We start from the raw sequence: 16,478 nt of genomic DNA on the forward strand, positions 1-16,478 counted from the left end.
TTTTTTTTTTTTTTTTTTGGTAGGTGGACACAATACCTTTATTTAGTATTTTTGTATGAGGTGCTGGGGATTGAACCCATGCCTCATGCATGCTAGGCAAGTGCTCTACCACTGAGCCACAACCCCAGCACCCCCACATTTTTATTTTTGAAACAGAGTCTCACTAAGTTACTGAGGCTGACCATGAACTTGCAATTCTCCTGCCTCAGCACACACTCCAGTTGAGGGATTACAGGTGTGTACCACCATGCCCAGGCAAATTCTAATGCATACACAAAACCCTCATTGGTTCATCCTGGCAGTCTTCTCTACACCCTAACCCTTTATTAGTGGAACCAAAAAGATCCTATTTTAAATAACATCTCCTCTAGTGACTTAGTGACTGATGGCTAACACATATAGATACTGCATGCCATGTACTATGCCTATTAACACTAATACAATAACCCCCCCAAAAAAGCAATTTCTATTTGTTTTCAGTACAAGGGCTAGAACCCACCCTCGTGCATGCTAGGCAAGTGCTCTACCAATGAGCTACATCTCCAGCCCTCTATTCAATCTTATTGATGGGAAAACTAGGGGATATTATAAGAAGAAGTCAGAATTTTAGATGAGGTGTCTCTATCTGAACCGGCTCCTCAGCCACAAGACTCTCCTGCCTCTCCATTCTCAGCTGCCAAACAATAAAACACTGTAGGTCTCAGTGAGGAATAGAAGCCCAATGAGGAATAGAAGCCCAAGGGAGCCTGGCTCATGGGTCCACCCTCTAGTGCGCAGATAGTTCTATGGTCCGTTTGGCCAGTGCTCCCCTCCCTCTTCTTCCTGCTCCCCACCACCCACTCTGGCCCCACAGCTCTGCTCAGGGACAGGGTCCCCATTATTAATGCCATTCCTGGAGTTGTGTTTACACGGGGCAGGAAACTTAATATCAACATTCCCCAAAGGAAAGTGTCTTGTCACTTCTGTGAAGCACTTCAGGCAGGAGAGACTAGCCTCCAAAATCAACAGGCACTTACACCCTTTAAACACATCCGTCGGAGAGTTTGTGTCTACAGGGGCTCTTTGAGCTCCTACGCGTTTGTTATGATGAGGTTGAGAGCAGTGACAACTCTCTCCAGGTCTCTCGAGAGGCTAAGGAGCTTGGGACCCTGCTCCACATGAGGAACAGGAAAGCAGTGGACTTATGTGCTCAGCAGGACATAAGCTTGCAGGGTAAAAAACTCCAGGTCTCCATAAACTGGCAGAGAGAGACTGTAGCAGATCTGGCTCTAGGCCCAGAATGTTGGCAGGAGGTGAAGGCTTTGCAGGGAGCCCTATTTTTTTTTCTGTTGTTTTTTTATTTTTTTGTACTGGGGATTGAACCCAGGGGCACTTTACCACCAAGCTATGTACATCCTCTGGCTCTTTTTATTTTTTATTTTGAGACAGGGTCTCACTAAGTTGCTGAGGCTGACACTGAACTTGCGATTCTCTTGTCTCAGCCTTCAGAGTCACTGGGATTACAGTGTACACCAATGCACTGGGTTAGGGATATCCTTTGGAAGGCTAAGGAGGCACCATTCTGGCTCAGCAGGGCACCTTGGGAAAAAGGGATGGGCCCAGGACGTTACGACAAGGTTAAAACACAATGAGCACACGGTGAGCATATAACCATTCTTCTCAGCTTCCTTTCCGGCTCCTCTATCACTGGTATGTTGCTGCTGCCCACACACCTGCACCTCACCCCTACCTTTATTGGAAGCCAGCTCTGCAGAGTCCCTCCTCTGCCTTCATAGCATCTCCTCCCTGCCCTGGGGGCTCTCTCCCCTTCTCAGGGCTTCAGACAGAGGCAATGATAAACTCATGGCCACCCATCTCGCCCAAAGAGCTGGTCCCACCTCCAGGTGCCCTGTCTCCTTCTGTTACATTTGAGAAAGTGCCAGGGGAGTTCATGCTCTTCGCTCGCCTCGTAGCTTGGGTTGTGGCGCCTTTGCAGAGTTCTTACACTCCTTCAATCTGCCGCCACCTCTCTTCAGGGTTCCTCTCCCTGCGATACCGACCAAGAATCCAGACAGTCTCATCTCTGAACTTGTGCCTTAGGGGCCCCTTTCACAAGGACAGACTCTCTCCTCCCTTGGAGGTGACTTGGTAAAGCCATTCATACAGCACAAACATGGGACCAAAGCATCTGCTTTAGGATGAATCCTAGACTTTATCTTTTTAGTTAATGGACATTTATCTGAAATTTCCTAGGCAATTGTATTACAGACCCCCAAATGAAGTAAGGTCTAATTCCTGCCCTAGAAACACGTGCAGTCTCCAGAATGATAATCCAAATAAAAAGGGTGAAGGGTAGTGAGAACCCGGGCCCTGGGCTTATTCTCAGGAATTCTGCCTGGAGACATGTGTGAAGCTGCCTGCAGAGATGCCCACAGAGATTCCGATGAGAAACCTAACCTCAGTGTTCAGACATTTATAAGGTCCACCTTCTGCCTTGCTCTTAGCTACTAAGATACAGTGTGACCTTGTGGTCTTTGATTCAGCCCCTTTTTGCTTCCAGTTCTTCCACAGTCCACTGAGAGAGAACAAGAGACAGAGAGCTTGCATAAGAAGCCGTTATAGAATTATGAGGTAGAAAAAAAGATGGACAGTCAGATGCAGATGGTCCAGCACTTCCTGAGAGCCAGGGTTCCAAGTCCATGCTCCCAAGTACCATGACAGAGGTAATCCTAACCTGTAGAGTCCAGAGCCAGGCTGGGAAGGTCCTCTCATCCCAACAAGACCAAGACTCGCCCAAGCCTAATGCCAAGGGACTTACCAGAAATACAGTAGTTTGTTCTCCCAGTAACAAACCTGTCAAAAAGAGGCCACATTGACCTCCCGAGAAGGGCCATTTTTCCCCAGCCTGTGCCATCAACCAGGAAGACTGCTGGACAGCAGGCGCTTAGTCAGACTCCCTGTCCTTGGGCCAAGAAGGAGGTGTGAATTGGACTGGGAAGTGAAAAAATATTTTTTAATTTCTACAATCTATTAAAAAAAAAAGTACTCACCTCCTCATTCAAAAGTTCCTCCAAACATTTTCAACCCAATAAGTTAAGCACCTGGGAAAATATGGGTCTGAGTCCCTGATGGGGCAGCAGAATCCCACAGAAGTGAGGTGACACTGGCCAGGGCCACATGACACATCAGCCTCTAATCCAGGATTCACCATGATACAGGGTCCCTTTACTATAGCATATGCCCCTTCCTCACCCCACCCTCGTGTAGGCCAAGTAGAGGGTTCCCCAGTGACAGGAGTTACACTTTCCATGACAACAGGGAAGGACAGCCCAGGATCCAAAGGAAATTCAGCCAATGCAGGTGCCAGCCCTGGGCAGTAGTGTCAAGATGACCCATCCCCAGAACGCATAAACTGGAGATGCAGAGGCACAGGAAGGGGTCTCACACATGCTGCGGCGGCTCATCCTCCCCACCCTATGGCCAAGAGAAACATACTGACCGTGGTCTTCACCACAGACGTCCATACCCAGTTTGCCCTGGAGATTTCCCTGTGCCCTTCCTTCTATTCCACCGCCATCACTTACTGCCAGGCTAGACACACTGCTGCCTGCCCCACTGAATCTGCCTCGGGCTGAACCTGCCTCAGCCTGAACCTGCCTCAGCCTCCACACCAGCTGCGGGTCTCACACCCTTCTCCCCCGCTGTGCACATAATCCCACCTGGAAGTTTTAGTTGCACCTGCCCTCTATTCACAAAGCCCAAACTCCTCTGCCTGATCTTAAGGTCTTCCTTCTCGGGCTCCTTACTGCCCCTACAAGGGAGCCAGTTGCTGGACAGGGGAGCACAGCTCCCAAGTATGGGTGATACAACAGAAGGCTGACTAACACAGGATGCTAGGAAACAGACTCATTATTTTGAAAATGAAAAAGTAAAGTGAAAACAGCAAGCATTTATCCTGACTGTTCTACCCAAACTGTACCTCAGGACAAGCAAATACTCTACAAGTTGAAATCTGTTTGTCGTTATAAAAAATTCAGCTAATAAATGAAGAAGGAATGAAGGCATTATAATAGCACCATTTGAGACTCTCACGAAATTATGGATCCAGCCCACAGCACTCAATGGCAGTGCAGACCTGCACCTGATTAGGCTCAGTTTTCCAACTGCAGGTTTATGTGAAAACGGGACAAGGACACACAACAAGATCCAGTCTTCGGAGGCTCTCCAGGAAAAGCTTTGATTTTTTGGCAAACATATGACAAGAAAATTAAAGTGACCTAGAGACTAAAAGACACTTAAGAGTCATTATCAACAGAGACAACTTACAGTGTCACTGAGATACTAATTTTAACAAGAAAGAAAATTAGACAAATGGAAATTTGTGCACTGGATATTTAGTGATTTTTAAAAAGTGACAGTTAATTTGTTTCAAAGTGATAATATGGCACTTGGGTTATATTTTTAAAAACAGTCCACACATCTCTTAGAGAGACATAGAAGATGCAAGGATGTGTCGTCTGATTTTTGCTTTAAAAGAGTACTAACAGGGGATCAGTGATTGGGGGCATAGGTAAACAGCCAGTCATTAATTAATCTTTGTTGAAGCTGGAGGATGGATCTTCTATGCTCTACTTTTGCACATTTAAATTTTCTATATTAAGAAAATTGGTTTATAGGGCTACAATTGGGGCTAGAGTTGTAGCTCAGTGGTAGAGTGCTCACCTAGCATGCACAAGGCCCTGGGTTCAAACCTTGGCGCTGCAAAATAAATAAATAAATGGCAAGAATTGAACTTAAAGAAGAGTAATTGACTCAAAATAAGAAAGCCAGGTGAATTGGAACCCTCCAGCTTCACCTATAAATCCCCTGGGGCAGCTGCTCTGGTGAATGCACCTCATGAGGCCTGGTGAGGAGGACTTGCACAGTTTTCCTCTGTAAATCTTGATATTCCTATTCAAGGCCACTCTCACTGCCTACACCCCCAGAGAGAGCACAAGAAAAGGGGTTTACAAGACACTCGGCAGCCTGGGTTAGACTAAACATACCCCTCCTACATTCCAGGGTGGGGATCCACGTTTGAGGGCTGAAATTGGCCTGGAGTTTTGTCCCCTCTTCCCTCTCAGCCTGAACACCAGGCGCTGCACCTCACACCAACCTGTGTGTCCGCTGTTACCAATGATACGGCTGCCTGTGCCAGGGTGCGGACATGTAACTCCCTTCAGATGCACTTGGAGAGTGGGGCTCCATTTGCACCAGTTTTGGCTGTGATGGAGGGGTGGGGCAAGGCAGGGGAAGGCGGTCATTGCCCTGAGGGAGTCAGCAAGAGCCACTGGGCATCTCTACCTCACAATCTTAGCTATGCTCCCAGGTGCTACTGGATCCTGCTCTACTTCCATGTCTTCTAACTCTCCCAGGCCAGGTGGGAGCTATTTTGAAGGCTCTGTTTGCTTCCCAGCCTTGAATGCTCCACGGGAGGCTACACAAGAGCCAGCCTCCCGCCCTGTCCTCTGCTGATACTTCCCCATGCAAACCCCAACTCAGCTCTCAGGACTCCACTGACCAGTGTCCTTCCAGCAAGCCTGGACTCACCTTCTAGCACCAAGACAGGTCTAGGTTTCTAGGGTATCCCAAGGGCTCCCAGTAACGCAGATTTGTCCCCTGCAGATCTCCAGACTGCCCTGGGCCTGCACACTCACTTCATTTCCTGTGCCAGGTCTACACTGCTGTGATTCAGAGAGCATCTTGCTCGTTTCTTATCTCCATAGCCCAAGTGTGTGGCTCATAGGAAGTGGGCAGAAGAAAAGGATGTGTCTGGTGCTGGCCTTTGTAACCAGCACTGCCCTCTATTGAATCTCCACAGCTTCCTAGAACCTCCCACACTGAATGAGCTTATCCAGAAACCAAACTGACCACTCTGAAGTCATGATTTCCCAAGACTGATTTTTATATTTTAGTGGACAAAATTAGTCCATCAAGCCCAAGACATCACAGCTACTGTTGCTTAATGAGTCAGGTAGCCACACAAACCTGTCTGACACAGATGATGTGGATTCAGGTTTGCTGTCCAGCAGGCTCACAGAGGTCAGCGTTAATATGGTAGCTATGGTCTGGGCAAAGATGCTGTCAACCTGAGTGGTTCTCCTGAGGGATGCTGGATTTTAAATATCTCCAAAGAGTTCTAGAGCAGCCTTTCTCACCATTTCTGTATCTGGATTGATTTCTTCCTCTTAAAAATACAGATATTCAAGCAAAGAGAGGTCTACTGAGGAACCCAAAATCATACAGCAGGAAAGCAAGGGCACAGGACAGATCCCAGATTTCCTCAGCAGACAGATGAGCCATCCCCTCCTGGAGCTGCTGGGCTCCTGTTCCCCTTCTGAGTTGCAGGTTGCCAGCTACAGCTCACATGTCCCAGCCAGCACTGCATCCAAAGTCAAACGGCCTGCGACCCTCACTTCAAGAGGCACCAATTTAAAATTTATAAACAGCCAGGGGTATAGCTCAGAGGTAGAATGCATGCTTAGTTTACATGTTTAAGTCTCTGAAACCCAAAGGACACTCTAAGTTGGCTATATAAGAGTTTATATACTCTTATGATGAAAAAAACATCTTTTTTACACATACCTTTCCCATTTGATCATCTATTATTAACAGCTCCCTCAATCAATTCCCAATTTTGCTTTATTGAAGGGATCAGTCTTTGGGAGCCAGTCTGGCTCACTAATCTCAGAGAAATTGTCTTTGGTGCTGAGTGACTTTAAACAGTAACTTTTATGACTATTTAAAAATATAGATACACACATGCCTACATAGGGATGGTTAAGTGGAAAGTCAAGGATTAATGCCTAGTGTGGTTATCTTGTGATGGTAAGATTACCAACTATTTGCACACGGGTTCATCCAAGTGTTTCATTTTGCCATATTAAACATGCATTGAGTTTAATAGGAGAAGGATAATTAAAGTTTTAATGATACTATTAAAAAAAAACACTAATTGTTTTTCTGAAGCCATCTTTGCCTGGAAAACATTTTCCTTTTCAAATAAGCAGTCTTTTCCTATTTACTGTGCACTCTGTGGGAACCACATTCTTTATTTAGGGTCAAGTTAAGTTCTCGCTATGTGCTAGGGACAAGTTTTATTTGTTGTTTGTCTTTCCCCGCCTACTCAATTTTGAGGGGCAACTTGTATTATTGCCTCTCTTTACCTGGTTTGATTTATGATCTTAGAAGTCAGGTCATTCTTTCCTAGGTCGAAGAAAAGAAAGGAAAAAAAAAAAAAAAAAAAAAAAGGTCTCCTTCACCTAATACCTGATAAAATATCTGAAAAGGTCATTGCAGACCTTGACAGAGACACATACGATTTCAACCTAACCTGATAAAACAACAACTAGAAAACTTTTATCAGAAGAAAATGTAACTTGCCATTTCCCAGCTCAATTGATGAACTTTTTTATCTGAAATGACAGACATCGTAAGATAGGAAAAGCTCCAGATAAGAAACCAAATTGAGTTGTCCTGAATCAGATCCGATTGCCTGCCCCTGGTTCACACTCCCACACCTGCTTAGAACAGGTCAATGAGCGCCTCTTGGCATGGTCCTGGAGGGGTTTGAAAACATTGCAAAAGTGGTGAACTTTGAGACTTCAGCGTTTATTCTGCGATTATAATTAACCTGCTCACCAGTTGCTATCGATCAGTTCCAAACAGAGGTGATAAAGTTTGACTAGATTTCTGGAAGTAGAAATGGAGGTTTAAAATGGGAGAGAGAGAGAAAGAAAAATAAAGAAGTTGAAAAAATAATTTAAGGACTCAATTCTAAGAAGCAAAACTAGCTCTGCAATTGGGGGATCCCAAAGCCCATGGTCTAATCATCCTTAAAATTTCCCAGCAAATTTGAGTGGTAACTTCTTAATTTCTCATTCTCCAAAACAATGCATATTTATCCATGATCATTCAATTCAGAGTGAAAGACTCAAATTCCACCTGCAGAGGCTTTTTAATAACTACAGACACAGAATGGCTTCCCTGCCTGGACTACCTGCATCTTTATAGGGGAAAAGATATTTTAAAACATCAAGTCAATTATTGGGCTCCTGCAAAATGCAGAAGGCCAGAGAACCAAATTCCCTCCATTCAGATAAGAAGCTGGACTATCCCCGCTCAATTCTGATTACAGAGCAGTAATAGATAAAACCACAGGCCACCTGCCAGAAAGAAGAAAACTTCTACTGACTGGCTGCTGGGTTCGCTCACGCCAGTTCCCCAGGGCCCTTCGGCCTGGGGTTTTATTCAGTCTTGATCCATGCCTCATGCTCATCTTTATTAAGGTCAGAATTATCACAGTTTTCTCCTTCTCTCTCTGAAGATGTTAGAGAAAAGCAAAAATAGGGAAGATTACAGCCTGCTTTCAGGAAAGGCGATTCTGAGAGTGCCACAGGGTTTGCTCCCATAAGCAGACAACTGTCTCCCTAGAGTTGGGAGAATCCTCCAGGGTGGAGGGTTTGAGTTCAGGGAACCTCTCTCCAACTCCCTGCACACCAGGATCCAGAGGCTGAAGAGGAAGTTGGTGCAATTCCTGGGATTCCTGCCACTGCATTCACTGAAAGGTACTCAAGGGAGACCACACCCGCACTGGATGGGAGGCCGCGAGCTGCTGGGGGTGGAGTTGAGGGGAGAAGGAGCCTCTAGCCCCTCATACCTGGTGGTTCTGAAGGACAAGGCCTCACCTTCAGTGTGGCAAATGTAAAGTGAGGGAGAGTGGGTGGCACGACCCCAGAGGCTGGATTTCCCGCGATTCTGAGCTGGAGCTGTTGTTCACTCCCTGTGAGCAGATCAGTTCATCTTTCTGAGTATCTGTTTCCCTCCAGAACAAAGGAGATCATCATACCCACCTCTCCAGGAAAGGCTTGGAAGTCCCTGTCACTGATGATTTCCTCACTGGTGACAAAGGACCAACTTATTCCTCACAACGGGCTAGAGTACCAGGTTGTTAGCTGGGATCCAAACATTAAAGTACCCAAACTAGATATTTATTTTATGTAAATTAAAGCACAGTTGAGGCTATCCCTATTATCATCCCACTCATCCTCCTGTCTTTAGGAAGTGACAAAGGAATAGCGATATAGTTAACCAATAAAATGTGGAGAACTCCATCCATGAAGTGTGACATGGCCTATCAAAGGTCAATTAGGTCCCTTCAAGTTCTTAAAGCAGCATGAAAGGACTGCTTTCTTCTAGAACATGGCAAGGAAAAACTAGCACCCCTTTTTCTTTCTCCTGCAAACTGAAGCAGCATTGGCAACGGCTTTCGCTCTAAAATTCAGTCCAACTTCATTGTTTAAAAGGACAGGGATAAAAATCTGGTTTAAAAGAATCACCTTTTGCCCTAAAGGAGGGCTACTAGGTTAGTGGTTTTCCAGCAAGTTCAGACCCCAGAATAGCCTGAGGGTCAACTCCCAAAAGGAGAGGTCGCTGGGCCAGAAGGTGAGTGTTATGCCCGTAAGGGGACCTTAGGAAATTCATGGGTGTAGGGGTGGGGGCATGTGACAATTGCTGACTTATCTGCTGCTGCTATAAACTGAGATCAGGAGACAGAATCCCCCCCCCCCCCTTTAGTAAAACAGCATCCTGGTGATTAAGCAAAATCAAAAGCTAAATTCAGGACTGCAGGTAGGGATGGTGTTCATCTGGAAGGGTCTTGAAGACATTTTTAGGACCAAGGACTCCCAAGGAATTTACAAGAGAACAAGTAAAAATTCAATAAACATTCAATAAAAAAATTCAATAAACATCAATCTATGTCTTAAAGCACTTTTCCTGTGTATCCATAAACACTAAATAGAAAATTCTTTAAAAAAACAAAAACCAGGAGACAGACTATCAGGAAGTAGATTCATGAATAATATAGGCCTGTTTTTAAAAACTTAATTGGCTTAATAAGTGTTCAAAAATAGGTAATAACATTCACATCCTTCAAAATTCCAAAGGTTCAGACCAGTGCAGTGGAGCACACCTGTAATCCCAGCAGCTCAGGAGGCTGAGGAAGGAAGATTGCAAGTTTGAGGTCTGCCTCAGAAACTTTGTGAATCCCTGCTTCAAAATAAAAAATTAAAAGGACAGGGATGTAGCTCAGCAGTAAAGCACTTCTGCATTCAACCCGCACTACCAAAAACAAAACAAACTCTAAAGGTACCTCCATACCCATGTATATATGCAGTATTGTTCGCAAGAGCAAGAGGTGAAGCAGCTCAAGAGTCCACCTATGCATGAATGTCCAAACAAAATGTGCTCTATACTACAGTGAAATAGATTCAGCCTTAAAGAGAAAATTGGCACATACTACAGTGTAGATGAGCTTTGAAGACATTCTGTTAATTGAAACACAGAAGAACAAATGCTGTATGATTTCATGTACATGAAGTATCTAATCAACTGCATACAGACAGAGAGCAGAATGGGAGTTTCTAGGAACTGAAGGCCTGGAAGAAATCGGGAATGATTTTTTTCTTTTTCTGAGGTATTAGAGATTGACCTAGGGGAGCTCTACCACTGAGCTACATCCCCTGACCTTTTTATTTTTGTTTGTTTATTTTAAGACAGGGTCTCACTAAGTTGTTCAAGCTGGCCTCAAATTTGCCATGCTCCTGCCTCAGTCTCCTAAGTAGCTGGGATTAAAGGCATGCAGCACCATGCCCAGTTGGGAGCTATTTTTTAATGAGTATTAAGTTTCAGTTTTGAAAGATAAAAAAGTTCTGAAGATCTGTTAACACAGCAATATGAATATACTTAACACCACTGAACTGTACACATAAATATAATTAAAAATTTTTAAGCCAATCTAATTTTAACTTCTCTGTATTTTAAATGTATTCTTATTTACTAAATTAATAATGAAGCACATAAATGAGTACAAAAATAGCTAAAATGATTACAATCTTTTTAAAGTTCCAAGGCACAAATGTGAATGTCCTTTCCCAGCCTCATCCCTCACCCATCCTCATCCTCCCCACAGTCCACCAAAGCCACAAATTCATACTTCAAATTCTTTACAAATGATCTCTAGAATATCTCCAGCGATAATTTGTGTATTTTCAAGTGAAAACAATCTATTCTTCTTTTTTATACAGAGTATGGTGCTCTATACACTATTAAAATCCTACCGATTTCCTTAATGACCTTCATGATTATTTATGCCTACATGACACTTATGGTTCATATGTACCACATATATACAAACAGTCCCCTAATTATGTGCATTTAGGTTATTTCCAACTTTTTTTTTTATTATGAACAGTAATGAAATGAATATGTGCTGCTTATTTGTAGAACGAAATTTCTTCCTAGAAGTCAAAATTTCTATGTCAAACTGGGCATGGTGCTCGCCTGTAATCCTAGCAGCTTGGGAGGCTGAGGCAGGAGGATCATGAGTCTCAGCAAAAAGCAAGGTGCTAAACAACTCATTGAGACCCTGTCTCCAAATAAAATACAAAAAAGGGGAATATGGCTCAGTGGTTTAGTGCCCTTGAATTTAATCCCTGGTGCAAAAAAAAAAAAAAAAATCTATGTCAAGGCTATCGACTTTGTAACTTGACTGATACCACCAGGGACCTCCATAAAGGTTGTACCAATTTACACTGCCAGCCAGGTATCAGAGTTCCTGTTTCCCCACACCTTAGAGTATATTTGTTTTCTTAGTATATTTAAGACAAAAAAAAAATATATAGGGGGGATACAGAAGAAAATGTTATCTACAACTGTGTCCTGTGCATCATTCCACCTGAGTGCTTAGAAAGTGCCTAGCAAATGTGGCCGACCTTGTGATAGGACACAATTGGGCAGTGACAGGTCTCACTGGGGGTAGTGACATGCCCCAGGCGGCCCCAACACACCTTCCTTATTGAATTGGTTCTCTACTTAGCACCACAGACCAGTTCCAACTCTGACTGACCTGCTCAGGGTGGTAACCGGAAAGTTAAACAACTTCGGTTTTCCTGAAGACTGACAAATTGTTCTCTAGTCAAACAGGCTACTTCAGAGTTGGTCTCACAAAATAAATGAACTGGCTCTGAAAGCAACTGGCTTAATTGATAAGCAATCCCCCAGAGGTCCAAAATACACTACAGCATTTTCCACAGATCTCCGCCATAAACAAACTCTTGGAGCACCTTGAGTGCCCCACCCTGCACCTAATGGAACAAAACTTTTAAAAGAAATTGGCGCACCTGTATTTCATTGTTATTTTCATGGAGCTTTCAAATGATTCAAAATTTTTGAGGTCCTTTGAGAATATTATAATTGCTTGTTTCTCCATGACACAAAAGAATTAATATTGCTTAGTAAAATATATTCCTTAGCCTTTCCAGGAACACCTACCACCACACTATATCCTTCAAGGCATATTTACATATAATTTCCATATCAGTCTCCTTTTCAGTCTCAAATATACACACACATTAATTCATTGAGAGCATCAACTGTACCTGATGGAGTAATGTACATACACTATTTTAAGACTGTATTTCCATGAGTTTTGCCAAATGTATATACCAGTGTGACCACCACAACTGGTTATTTAATCCTCCTGCCACTGTTATACAACACACACGGATCCCAGCCCTTGAAATGCAAAAACAGACTGCGTGTTTCCACTGGCATGTGACCATGTATCCTCCCTGCAAACACCGCCAGTGTCCAGGATGCATTTCCAGGACTACAGTGATGGGCAACAGTGTTCTGAGACCTAGTATCTACTCACCCACAGCGTCCCAAGAGACAGTAGACTTTGAAAGCCCTGCTTCCTCCAGCAGTTCCCCAAGGTTTTCAGGACTCTCTCCATCCTGCCCAAGCTCCCCCGAGGCTCTCAGTTTGCCTCTTAAAGGACTCAAGCAGCCATTCCCTGTAGTTTGACCAGGGCAGGGTAGAGACTGGGGCAATATCTCCCAGATCTCTACTCAAATATTTGTCAAGTGCCCAGCATGTGCCAGGCACTTAAATATGAGTAAGATTCCACACCTGCCCTCAGGAAGGTCACAGAACTCCACTTATGTGCCTAATTAATGGATTTCAATAATTGTTTCAGGGTCATTGCTCATATTGAACTTGGAATGAGTTAAAGTCCACATACATTAGTCAGGGCAGAATAATTTCTTCCAACCTAAGTGCAGGGCTTTACAGATAGCCCTGTTGCCTTTTATCATCTTGATTTTTTGTCTTATTCCAATAACCAATGTAAGAACTCTGGCAAGATGTTAACTATTAATACCAAAGCAGGTAATACTTCACAGAAAAATAAAGGTGTAGTCTTATTTCTCCTCATTGAATTAGTCTTTGTGGTTTTACTTGTGTTAATAAATACATTTTTAAGCAAAAGGCGGGCCATGTTGCATTATTTCATGGCACTACACAGTATATTGATAAGTGAGGACATATCTTCTTTTTTTCTTTCTTTCATTTTGTTTTTGTTTTAACTGCAGGTTCTTTTCTTGGCCAACTCCTTCAATACCCAGTGCAGGGCTGGGGTTGCAGCTCAGTGGTAAAGCGCTTGCCTAGTCCGTGTGAGGCACTAGGTTCGAGGCTCAGCACCACATAAATAACTACATAGGTAGATAAATAAATAAATAAGGGTATTGTGTTGGTCTACAACTAAAAAAGAAAAAAAGGCCCAGTGCAGATGGCACCACTTAGGTGAAGACTTCTACACACTCACAAGGAGGGAAGAACCTTCTCTGCTTTCTCTTCTTTGTTCCCAGCTAATTCCCCTAGACCAGGTCAGGGAGTCATTTACCTATTTCATGTCTACTTATGACCAACCATCCTATTCACTGGAGACTGTTCAGGTCAGCACTAAAAGTTCCGGGAATCTCCTCAGTCCAGGGGGGCAAAAAAAAAAAAAAAACAGAAAAATTGGTCACTGTACATAACAGTGAGTGTGTTTAATAAAATGTCATGATTTGTGAAGGGACAAAGCCAAATACTATACATCACAAGTGTCACCTTATCTAATTAAGACAACATTAAAAGTAGTCGTGATGATCCCATTTTACAGAAAAAGAGGTAGATTGAGATCACATGGGGCACCTGGAACCCAAACTAGGTCTGCCCAACTTCAGACACCTGTGCTCTTTCCAGCGCACTGTATTGCCACCTCAGAGGTGGGTAGTCACTAGCTCCCCACCTAGCTCTCAGCAAGCAGCATGGACACCATTCTCCTCCTCCCATCACCGGAGTTGGCCACCTAAGCTACCAGGCATTGACCAAAGGACCTTGTGAGGGAAGAACACGTTAAGGGGCTGGGGATATGGCTCAGGGTTAAAGTGCTTGCCTAGCGAGCAGGAGGCCCCAGGTTTGACGCCCGCCCCCAGCACCCCCCACACACAGAGACAGAATCTGGGGGAGTAGCTGGGGTGGAGAGCTCCTCCAGCATGTGTTAGGCCCAGGCCCCTAGGCTCACTCTCCATAAGGGGAAGGGGTGGGAGGGGCCACTGCTTTTGGTGGAAATGATGCTTTTATGTAAGCCCCGCCCACCAGCAGAACATGCTGAAGGTCTCAGCACCAACAACCCGACATGCCTGGCCTTCCTTCAGAGACAACGTAGCACCTTCATAACTTGACCACTTAAAACTCTTGGCTGTGGCAGGAAAGAAAACCCAGGGGCTTCCTGAAAGAAGGGTGGGGTGGAGCTGAGCCAGAGCCAGGAGCAGTCCTGGCTAGATGCTCCTCAAAGGTTAGCTCCCACTGTTGACCCTGGAATTTGGGGAACCAGGACTTCAGTACCTCCCTGTGCGGAGGGCTTGCAAGGTGAAATCCAAATACCCACAGTGAGCACTCACACAGTGTCGCTTTGTGTTGTAACTACTGCTGAGGCTGTAACTCGGAGGTCCCCAAGATCTCCTGGTCTTTAGATTTGCATCTTCCTTCTTTCTTAAGCAAATACCAAATTCTCACTCCAAAACTACAGGGGTTCCAAAGGAAACGCCCAGTGCCACCCTGAAGACTGTGGGGGCCATTCCTCCCTATTTTAAATCCTATTTTAAACCAGAGGCCCCAGAAGGGGTTCAGAAGAGACCCCAGAGAATAAGAACGCAGGGCGGAAGCGCCCCACACACCCCCCTCCAGCCACCATTATATGGAGACTCTGCCACACACTATCTCAAAGGTCCACCCGCAGAGATTGGTGCGGGCCCCTCCTCCCCCGCAGGGGTGCCATCTGGTTTCCCAGTGTGGGGATGGGGGACGCAGGGAGCCGTAGTCCCAACCCCCAGCCCCGGCGCCACGTCCTTGGTTAATCAGTTTACCTGGGATGTGTATTTGGATGCCTACCCCCACTCCCAGAGAGCTACCCCAGCCACCCAGGGCCAGAGAATAATTTAAAAGGTCTTCAAAGCCAGTGTCCCTACAGGAGCCAGTTCAATACTGGAAACAGGGAGAGGCAGACTTTACTCTTCAAAGCCAGAACAAAAGCAAAGGGTTTAGCACTTAGTAGGTAGTCAATAAATGTTAACTTTCTCTCTGGGCTTCCCCTCCCTCCAAAGAGCCAACTCAATTCAAACCCGATCCTCCAGTCCTCCTTGAAATTCCTCAGACCAGAGGTCGTTTGCATTTTGAATTAGTGGTTGCCACTTCCCTGTCTCTCTCAGCCGAAGTGCCAGGCCGAGAGATCAATTCATTCATCTACAAATCCGGGAAGTGGGGCTGATTGAAGTCCCTCCCAGGTCTGAATTGCGTCCATCATGATTTCTAAGCCCTGCCTAAAAGGGGGAAGAGGAGGTTCAAGGTGTGGAAGCAGCTGCAAAGTCTCTATTTAACCCGGAAAATATAAAGAACCGGAGGTGTCTGGCCCCATCCCAGCCCTGCGGACCTGGGACTACGGGACCACACAGCGCCCAGAAGACCCACCCAGCGCAGACCCCAGTTCAATCCACCCCCAGGCGGTCTCCTTTGCTGGTCCCTCCTGTTTCCGGCGTGAAACCCACCCCTCCACACACGGGAAAATCATCTGCCACCTGGAGGGATCCTCCAACTGGGCTGCCAAATGGCCTGGATCTCAGGTCCAAGCCAGTGTAATCAGGGCTCCACTGAGGCAGCTGAGGAGGGTGGGGAGGAAACCGGAGCAGAAACCCCGCGGGGTCGCCAGCGCCGTCCTCCCAGGATCCCCGGGCTGGGAGCCGGACGGACTCTGGGTCTGGGCTTGTCTCCACTTCATCTCTTTTTTTTTTGGTTACCGCCCTACAGCCCATCGCCACCAGCATGTCTTCCAGTTTGCTTACGTTGGAAACTCGATGGCATCAAGCACCCTCCCCCACCCAACACTTTAAATCTCCAGCCCCAGGAGGGTTGGAGACAGCCAGCCTGATGCCGGCCCCCTTTCGGGGTCCTCCCTCAGTACTCACCGAGATTGGGGTGTCGGGCGGCGGGGTTGGCCCGCCCGGGCAGGCTGTGAAGGACCGGACTGTCGAAGGGGCCGGCGGAGGCGGCGGCGGCCGCGGCCCAGGACGCGCCCA

General features: G+C 45.6%; 1 protein-coding gene across 1 annotated transcript in view; it reads right to left on the minus strand.

The window, feature by feature from the left end:
• Positions 1 to 16,478, minus strand: part of Gata4 (GATA binding protein 4) — a 74,465-nt gene that overhangs the window by 26,545 nt on the left and 31,442 nt on the right. The window contains 1 exon segment of the mRNA XM_015499411.2: positions 16,368 to 16,478. This exon segment is cut by the window's right edge and continues 109 nt beyond it. Within this exon segment, the coding sequence (XP_015354897.2) occupies positions 16,368 to 16,478 (111 nt within the window).

This window comes from Marmota marmota, unplaced genomic scaffold (assembly GCF_001458135.2).
Source record: "Marmota marmota marmota unplaced genomic scaffold, marMar, whole genome shotgun sequence".
NCBI lineage: Eukaryota > Metazoa > Chordata > Mammalia > Rodentia > Sciuridae > Marmota > Marmota marmota.